Source organism: Thamnophis sirtalis, unplaced genomic scaffold (assembly GCF_051295495.1).
Source record: "Thamnophis sirtalis isolate CommonGarterSnake01/CBP01778 unplaced genomic scaffold, rThaSir2_p1.2 scaffold_14, whole genome shotgun sequence".
NCBI lineage: Eukaryota > Metazoa > Chordata > Lepidosauria > Squamata > Natricidae > Thamnophis > Thamnophis sirtalis.
The window spans coordinates 37,748,288-37,758,287 of NW_028261394.1; the positions used below are offsets into that span (position 1 = coordinate 37,748,288).

The following is a 10,000-nucleotide window of genomic DNA, read 5'->3' on the forward strand; positions in this document are numbered from 1 at the left end:
CTTTTATGGTTCCCCCCCCCAAACTGGAGAGGGCTCCTTCTAAGGTGCTTTCTCCATCCCTACCTCTCCTTTGGGCTCAGATTTCATCTATTATTAGACTGTTGCCTAGGCTGTGGGTCTTCTACCCGTCTCCCAAGGTCATTCTCACTTACCATTGCAACATTTAGGGCAGTGGTGGGTTTCAAAAAATCTTCGAACCTACTCTGTGGGTGTGGCCTCCTTTGTGGGAGTGGCTTGCCAGCCATGTGACCTGGTGGGAGTGGCTTGCTGGCCATGTGTTCTCTCTCTCTCTCTCTCTCTCTCTCTCTCTCTCTCTCTCTCTCTCTCTCTCTCTCTCTCTCCTTCCTTTTGTCTCTGTCCCTTTTCCTTTTTTTCTTTCATCTCTGTCACTTTTTCTTCCTTTTTTCTTTTCTTTCTTTCTTTCTTTCTTTCTCTTTCTTTCTTTCTTCCTTTCTTTCTCTTTCTCTCTCTGTGTGAGTGTGAGTGTGAGTGTGTGTGTGTGTGTGTGTGTGTGTGTGTGTGAGTTCAAAATTTTTTGGAACCTCTTCTGTAGGTGTGGCCTGCTTTCCGGGTCCACTGGTGGAACCTCTTCTAACCAGTTCGGTAGATTTGACGAACTGGTTCTACCGAACTGGTGCGAACTGGTAGGAACCCACCTCTGCATTTAGGGCAGTGGTGGGATCCACATTTGTTTACTACCAGTTATGTGGGCGTGGCTCGGTGGGCGTGGCGTGGCTTGGTGGGCGTGGCTTTATTTATTTATGCACAAAGCAAATTTATATAGCTGCCCAATTCACACCAAGTAGTTTCAGGCAGTGTATAGGTAGTCCTCAACTTAATGACCATAAACTGAGCCCAAAATTTCTGTTTTTTAAGCCAAACCTTTGTTAGGTGAGTTTTGGCCCATTTCACAACTTTTCTTGCCTCCGTTGTTAAGCGAATCACTCTGGGTGTTAAGCGAGCGAACCGGCTGTTCGGTGAATCTGCCTGGTTTTGCCCGTCAGAAGGTTGCCACAGTGACTATGGGCAGCACTGCAACTCTCACAAATGCGAGTCAGTTACCAAGGATTTTAATTTTGGCCACGTGATCGCAGGGACGCCTCCGCGGTTGTAAGCGTGGGGGAAACATTTCTCGGTGCCGTTGTACCTTCGAACGGTCACGAAACGAACGGTTGTAAGTCAAAGGCTATCTGGCCTGCAGTCGTGTCTGCATTTATCAGAAAGACGCTACACTTAAGAGTAGATCGAATTGTGTGCTAACCAAATGAGCTGGATTCATTCAGATCATGCCCCAAGCCAAGCCACAAAGTGTGCTCCTCTACATTGAAGTCCCTTGGAAGCAAAATGTGGTTGCGTCACAAAGCCAGGGGGTTAACATTCAGTTTTGCTCTTCAGTTCATCCATTGTTGAAGCCCGCCAGCAGCCAGCAGAGCTGGCAGCAGATTCGGGCAGTGAGGAGGTTGAGGAGGAACATCGGCCAGTCCTGGAGTCTGGGGGAGGCTCTGACGAGGGCTCTGTGTCGGAGGCAGAGAGGGGGACAGAGCCGTATGCCAGTTATCAGCTGCCTTCAGAGTCGGACATTAGTGAGGCAGAAGAACAGCTGGAGCCTGTTCCCAGTGTGCGCATGCGGAGTTGCCCGATGAAGGGAACAGCTAAAGAACAGGGGTCGACTTGGGAGTAAGGCCACAGGTGGACCATGAATGGCCCCTCCCAGAGGAAATAAAAGAGGGGCGAAAGGGGAGTGGGGTTTGCAGGAGACAATTTGTTTGCTTGGTTCATGATTCTCTGAGACTTCCTTGTCAAGTTCTACAAATATCGGCCTGTCAGCTCTCCAAGCCAGATAAGGTCTGTGACTGTAAATCCTCCTTTGAAAGACTTTGTAAATGAGCAGAATTCACAGTAAATGAATAAAAGTCGGGACAAGGAGCTTGCTTCACGCTCTTGGGAAGCCTAAATCAGAACAGGCCTCTACACTTAAGAAGAAGAAGAAGGAGGAGGAGGAGGAGGAGGAGGAGGAGGAGGAGGAGGAGGAGGAGGAGGAGGAGGAGGAGAAGAAGAAGAAGAAGAAGAAGAAGAAGAAGAAGAAGAAGAAGAAGAAGAAGAAGAAGAAGAAGAAGAAGAAGAAGAAGAAGAAAAAGAGGGCTGGAGAATGCACAAATTTCTAATCACTTCTCTTCACTTGACACCTTCCCCGCCAAGTGATGGATGGAGCGATTACGTATTTGTCTTAAAAAGCTTGCTCCAAGATTTATGGTGATAACAATACGAAGGCATTCTGGCCCCCTTTAAACAGGCGGTGTTTATTGTTTTCTGTCTCTGCTTCCAACTGCACAGGAAGGAGGCAGTTTTCAGATTTGTTTTTCCACCAGCCAAGCCCATAAAACCAGCTGCTGCAAATGCCACTTCTGAAAAACAGACAGAGAAATCATTTGGAAAGAGGAGGCAGAGAGGAACGGGCTGAGCAGGTGGAAAAAAACATAGGGAAGGAGAAAGAGAAGAAGAAACTTTGTTCCTAAATATTTTCATAATGGGAGGGGGGCCCTTATTCCGTGCATCTTGCTTCTTCAGGCATGTTCGCTTAGGTAATTTTTCGGCATTAAAAATGCTGCATTTTTCATGTGATGTTTTTCTATGAAGGCTCCATTCCACCTAAACATTCCTTTTTCTTTAAATCCTGCACGTCATTTGATTTGGAAAAGAGTCCCAAAATTTCATAACTTTTTCAGTAGGTCAGATAAGGAAACCATTCGTAGCAATATCCGAATATCCCTCAGGGTTGTTTTTTTTATGCAACCCGTAGATTTTTGCTCCTTGTTTAGAGAGGAAAGCTCCAATACACTTTGAACTGTGTTACCTTACCCTAACTCTAGCCCTTCCTTTTCTTTCCTTTCTTTTTCCTTCCTTCCTTTCTTTTCTCCCTCCCTCTCTGTTTCTTCCCTTCCTCTTATCTCCTTGCTTCCTCTCTCCCTCCCTCCCTTCTTTCCTCATTCCCTCCCCATTTCTTCCCCCCTTTTCTTCCTGTTTCTTTCTTTCTTTCTCTCCCTTCCCCTCTCCCTTCGTCCCTCCCCATTTCTTTCCTTTCCTTCCTTCCTCTCTCCCTCCCCATTTCTTCCCTCCCTCTTTTCTTTCTTTCTTTCTTCCTTCCCCTCCTCCCTCCCTTCCCATTTCTTTCATCCTCTTCCTTCCTCCCTCCCTTCTTTCCTCCCTCCCTCCCCATGTCTGCCCTCCATTTTCTTTCTCCTTTCTTTCTCTTTCTTTCTTTCTTTTTCTTTCTTTCTGCCTTCCCTTCTTCCTCCCTCCCTCTGTTTATTCCCTCCCTCTTATCTCCTCCCTTCCTCTCCCCCTCCATACCTTCTTTCCTCACATCCTCCCCATTTCTTCCCTTTCTTTCTTTTTTTCTCCCTTCCCCTCTTCCATATATACATACATACATACATACATACCACACACACACACACACACACACACACACACACACACACACACGCACGCATGCATGCATACACACAACATTTCTTCCTTTTCTTTCTTTTTTCTCCCTTCCCCTCATATATATATATATATATATATATATATATATATATATATATATATATATATATATATATATATATATATATATATATATATATATATATATATATATATATATATATATATATATATATATATATATATATATATATATATATATATATATATATATATATATATATATATATATATATATATATATATATATATATATATATATATATATATATATATATATATATCCAGTCTTGTAAAAAGCTGTGCAGAAAGGGAAGCCTGCTTGACCCCAGATGTGAATTGTTTGCAGGAAAAAGGGGTCTCTAGGAAGAGGTGGGTTCAAACTCTCAGGGACCTTGAAAACCTGCCGAGGAAGAGAAACCAGGCAAATAAAAACTCGAACGGGTTTTATTAAGAGCGAGCCCTTTTCTGCAGCTCCCCGTTAAACACCGGCCCCCTCCACCACCGTGCAAACGAATGAAGAGAATCGAAAGGCACAAATAAATAGATATATGTATTTCCGAGGCAAAACGGAAGTCCCCGCTCCAGAGGCACCGCTGGGATTCGAACCCAGGATCTCCTGTTTACTAGACAGGCGCTTTAACCAACTAAGCCACGGCGCCGGCTGCTGAGCACAGCCGCAGATCCGGCTTCATGTGTCTTAGCGGGGAAGCCTGGCTTTGAAAGAGCGTCGGTGGAGGGAGACGCAAAAGGGGCTGAAAAGAGATGGAAGGAAGAAGAATCTCTCTTTTTTTTGCAGGCGTTTCCTGGGGCTGCAAAATGCTTCTTGGCGGCCAGAATGGTGCAAATATCACAACTGAACTTATTGCATTAGAAATATCCAAGAGCGAATGAGAGATCTCAGCTCTCATCTGGATATTTTACTGAGAATTTAAAATATATTTTTTTTTAAAAAAAATCTACAATCCTCTTCTTTCTTTCAGCACAAGGAGCTAGGAACGGAGCTGTCATTTCAGGTCCTCTAACAGATTAAGAGATGGAAGGGACCTTGTAGGTCATCTAGTCCATCCCCTGGCTCAAGCAGGAGACCCTACACCGTTTCTGATAAATGGCAACCCAATCTCTTCTTGAAAGTCTCAAGTGATGGAGCTCCCACAACTTCCGAAGGCAACTTCTGTTCCATGCGTTGATTGTTCTTACAGTCCAAAAATTCCTCCTCATTTCTAGGTTGAATCTCTCCTTGTTCAGTTTCCATCCATTATTCCTTGTCTCTTTAATTTAAAAAAAAAACAACAACCAGCCTCCAAGAAAAGCAACATTGCAAATGAGTCAAAGGATGATGGACTTTGAAGTTCCTTTAAGTTGCAGTTCAGTCCATCAAGTTTCTCCTAACTGGTGCTCTGCTAATCAGAGCAGAGCGGATTAACAGAGTTGGAAGGAACCTTGAAGGTCATCTAGTCCAACCCACCACCCAAGCAGGAGACCGTACACCGTTTCTGACAAATGGCAGTCCAATCTCTTCTTGAAAGTCTCAAGTGATGAAGCCCCCCAACTTAGAATAGAATAGAATAGAATAGAATAGTTGGGAGGGGCCTTGAAGGTCTTCTATTCCAACCCCCTTCTTAGGCAGGAAACTCTATACCACTTCAGACAAATGGTTATCCAACATCTTCTTAAAGACTTCCAGTGTTGGAGCATTCACAATTCCTGGAGGCAAGTTGTTCCATTGATTAATTGTTCTAACTGTCAAGAAATTTCTCCTTAGTTCTAAGTTGCTTCTCTCCTTGATTAGTTTCCACCCATCGCTTCTTGTTCTACCCTCAGGTGCCTTGGAGAATAGTTTGACTCCCTCTTCTTTGTGGCAGCCCCTGAGATATTGGAAGACTGCTATCATGTCTCCACTAGTCCTTCTTTTCATTAAACTAGACATACCCAGTTCCTGCAACTGTTCTTCATATGTTTTAGTCTCCAGTCCCCTAATCATTTTTGTTGCTCTTCTCTGCACTCTTTCTAGGGTCTCAACATCTTTTTTTACATCGTGGCTGTCAGCACTCCTCCATTGAATAATTAGGAAAGAAAACCACGAGACTCCATTGATAGAAATCAAGTGTACTTTTACTAATTATAAATGATCAGAAGCGTAGCAAAGCGAAGACTGATTATTTAGGCGTGAAAGCAAATGATATATAGAATAACCCATTCCCCACCCCTTGGCATCCCAGTTACACTCCAATCATAATTCTCCCAAGTGTCAGGTGCGAGATAACTTCGAAAGGCATCACCAAGATGGAATGTCGGTGCCGTTGGCCTTGGCGGGAAACCTCCTCCGCATGTGCAGTAAGACAGGCAGCAGAAACTCCAGAATCTTCCTCCAGCACAATTAGTAATCCCCTCCCAAATACCATGCCCCCCTCCCCGTTTCAATGGCAGCCGAAGCAGCAGCAAAGCAGAGGCTGACATCGGCGACCAAAATGGGATGCGGTATTCCAAGTGTGGCCTCACCAAGGCATTATAAAATGGTATTAACCAACTTTGTGTATGTGTGCCACCTCTTTTGCAGGAGCTGCACCTGTTGTCAATTCGGAGCGCCATTTAAGATGTTGGCTATCACCCTCAAAACCCTACAGGTCTTGAGGCCACGCCATTTGAAGGGCTGCCTCTCCCCAGTTACAGCTATCCAGCCCACCAGAACAGGAAGAGAGGACATGGTGTGAGTCCCAACTATCAAAGAAGTACATCTGGGAACTAGGAAAAGGGCCTTCTCTGTGGTGGCTCCTTGCCTTTGGGACATCTTTCCCCCAAAATTACGATTAGGCCCCACTTTGCTGCTTCTCCACAAGGTCTTAAAGGGATGGTTTTGTCAACAGACTTGGGGAACTCCATTTGGAGCTGATCAACTGGGAAAGCCAAGGGAACTAATCATCAAAGCCATTTAAAAGCAAAAGTTAGAATATTTTGGACATGTGACGTGACACCCTGAAGAATACGGCATACTTCACTTAATCCTCTAGGGAAAAACCGAAGGCAAATGAGGTCCAGGCAGGAGGTCTAAGAAGGACATCACCATTTTGGACAAAATAGTGGACAAAACTCAGCAGCACTTTTTCATGTGGCTTCGATCACCAACGTCTGATGATGGATATGATGATGGAGGAGGAGGAGGAGGAGGAGGAGGAGGAGGAGGAGGAGGAGGAGGAGGAGGAGGAGGAGGAGGAGGAGGAAGAGGAGGAGGAGGAGAAGAAGAAGAAGAAGAAGAAGAAGAAGAAGAAGAAGAAGAAGAAGAAGAAGAAGAAGAAGAAGAAGAAGAAGAAGAAGAAGAAGATGATGATGATGATGGCTTGTCTGGTTGTGTAGCCATGGCTGTGAGGTGGGGATGGGACTGAGCATACATGTGTTAAACCGTGGGTTTTTTAAATGCTGTACAGGTAGTCCTTGACTTACAACAAACAGTTCCTTTAGTGACTGTTCAAAGTTACAACAGCACTGAAAAAGCGACTTATGACCATTTTTCACAGTTATGACCATTGCAAGCATCCCCATGGTCACGTGATCAAAATTCAGGTGAATGGCAACTGGTTCATATTTATGACCGTGGTCACCCAATCCCCTTTTGTGGCCTTCTGACAAGCAACGTCAACGGGGAGGCCAGATTTACTTGACAACTGGATTCCTAACTTATCAACTGCAGGGATTCGCTTAAGAACCGAGGCAAGAAAAGTCGTTAAATGGGGCCAGACTCACTTAACAAATGTCTCCCTTTAACATGCCTGGACTTGGTGTGAATTGGGCAGCTATATAAATTTGTTTCATGCATAAATAAATAAATATACATGGAGCGCTAGGTCGGATAAAATTCCGTTCAACAGCTAGCGTTCGCCTTCATGGATAATCCCATTCTTGAGGGAAATTGAGAATAAGGGAAAAAAACAATAGTGCCTGTATTGGAAAATATTGTTTAATTAAATCAGGGCCAACCTTTTCCCTAAATCCATGAATTATTCAGTTCAATAATAATTACCAGGAAAATGAACTCCAGGAGCGATACATCATGGCTTTACAATATTATGAAAAGGAAAGCTCAGGACGGCACATAATGTATTTAAAATGCTTTTATTAAAGCACCGCTACGTTTATTGAAGAGTTCACATCACAGGGTACTTGCGACATGCGTTTTTCCCCCCTAAAGTGACATTTTATTACAATGCTGTATAATTTTATCTGGGGGGGGGGGGGGGAGAGAAACATACAGTAGGATTAGGAACAATTTCATTTAGACAACATAGCACTTTAAACTCTTACATGAGTTTCAAGGTTTATCCCATTATGCAGCTATCTCTAAAAGCTGTTACATCCCAGGCTGCTCTACACTCATTTTTTTCCCCTGCTGTGAACTAAAAGTATTCAAATTTTATAAAGTAATTTATTATTTTCAATGCGAACGAATTCAATCTGGTGCACAAATGAGCTATAATTCATAAGCGGTTTCCCCCTTATGACACTTGCTTTTTATGTCACCCCTATTTATGATGTCTGAAAATCCCCTATCAATAACACACAAGAACCAGTCGTAGCCAATTCATAGTGAAAGTTTTGTCTTCTGCAAGACTTAACTTGGTGAACTAAAAGCAATACAGGTAGTCCTCCACTTACAACAGTTCACTTAGTGAACAATTCATTTAGTGACCATTAAAAGTTACAACAGCACTGAAAAAAAAGTGACTTACGGCCATTTATTCACACTTACAACCTTTCCATCATCCCCATAGCCACGTGATCAGAATTCGGACACTCGGAGAGAAGGAGAGTTGAAAGGAAGGAGGGAAGGAGGGAGGAAAGGAGGGAGATTAAGAGGAAAGGAAGGAGGAGGGAAAGAGGCAGGGAAGGAGGGAAGGTATGTGTGAAGGAGGGGGGGATCGAGGGAGGGAAAGGAGGGGGAAGGAAAGGAGAAAAGGAGAAAAGAAAGGAGGGAAGGCAGGGGAGAAGGAAGTAAGGGGGGAGGGAAGAAAAGAGGGAGGGAAAGATACCTAACCTTTGATGTTTATAATGATTTGATAGTATGGGAATATCTCGAAATGTAGTTGTATTGTTTGTTACAAGTTATGGATGTTGTATTTTCTTTTTACCAATAAAATCTTTAAGTATAAAAAAAAAAAAAAAAAAAGAATTCGGACACTTGGCAATTGTCTCGCATTTATGACGGTTGCAGCAGTCATGTGATCATCTTTTGCGATCTTCTGACAAGCAAAGTCATTGGGGAAGCCAGATTCAATTTACAATCATGTTACTAACTTAACAAGGAGCCGAGGTGGCCAGTGGTTAAATGCAGCACTGCAGGCTACTTCAGCTGACTGCAGTTCTGCAGTTCGGCTGTTCAAATCTCACCGGCTCAGGGTTGACTCAGCCTTCCATCCTTCCGAGGTGGGTAAAATGAGGACCCAGACTGTGGGGGCAATGTGCTGACTCTGTAAACCGCTTAGAGAGGGCTGAAAGCCCTATGAAGCGGTATATAAGTCTAACTGCTATTGCTAACTGCTAACTGCAGTGATATACTTCACAACTGTGGCAATCAAATGGGGCAAAAACTCACTTAGCCACAGAAAGTTTGAGCGCTAGGATGTAGTCGTAAGTTGAAGGCAACCTGTATCGGCCCCTTAGAAGGATGAGCTGAATCCTTTCAACCACATTCTGCCTTCGCCACTTCTTAATCTGACCACAGAAATTGAGCAGAAGGTAAATTCGGTGTGGAAATTTTTATTTAATTTTATTTGCCGCACAATGTTACAGGAAAACTTTTTTTAAAAAAAAAAAAGATTGCAAATGTTTCAACATCAGCTTGCTGCTGAATCCTTTAGAGATCTGGAGGCAAAGCAGGCAGCAAGGGTAAAACATCTTTGCTGGGAGATGCTAGTCGACAAAATACACACCGGGTTTCTATTGTGTCTTTTTCGTTCCGGAAGATCAGGAAAGATTTTTGACATGCTTCACACTGGATGTTGGTGTTAAAAGAAATTCAGCTGTAACAGGCATTTGACACTCCATCTAATTCTGGAACTGACCACTCTTCCATGCCAAAAAATGGCCAATATCTGCCCATCCACATGCACTTAAGTTGCAACTCACTATTTCTCAATATTTGTTCTGTTCTGTTCTGTTCTATTCCATTCCATTCTTTCCTATTCTATTCTATTCCATTCTATTCCATTCCATTCTATTCCATTCCATTCTTTCCTATTCTATTCTTTCCTATTCTATTCTTTCCTATTCTATTCTTTCCTATTCTATTCTATTCCATTCTATTCTATTCCATTCTATTCCATTCTATTCCATTCTATTCCATTCTATTCCATTCTATTCCATTCTATTCCATTCTATTCCATTCTATTCCTTTCTATTCCATTCTCTCCTATTCTATTCTATTCTATTCCATTCAATTCCATTCTTTCCTAGTCTATTCTTTTCTATTCCATTCTATTCTATTCCATTCAATTCCAGTCCATCCTTTCCTCTT

The 10,000-nt window shown here is 43.1% G+C and overlaps 1 protein-coding gene and 1 non-coding gene across 2 annotated transcripts in view; both read right to left on the reverse strand.

The window, feature by feature from the left end:
- Positions 1 to 4,080: 4,080 nt before the first annotated feature.
- TRNAT-AGU (transfer RNA threonine (anticodon AGU)) lies at positions 4,081 to 4,154 on the reverse strand. Its single transcript has one exon. It is a non-coding gene; the product is annotated as a tRNA-Thr (tRNA).
- Positions 4,155 to 9,293: 5,139 nt separating this feature from the next.
- The window catches only part of WDR88 (WD repeat domain 88), a 19,001-nt gene continuing 18,294 nt past the window's right edge, over positions 9,294 to 10,000 (reverse strand). Inside the window, exon 11 of the mRNA XM_087728575.1 lies at positions 9,294 to 9,478. Coding sequence (XP_087584701.1) covers positions 9,341 to 9,478 — 138 coding nt within the window. The 3' untranslated portion in view covers positions 9,294 to 9,340. The remainder of the gene's footprint in view (positions 9,479 to 10,000) is intronic.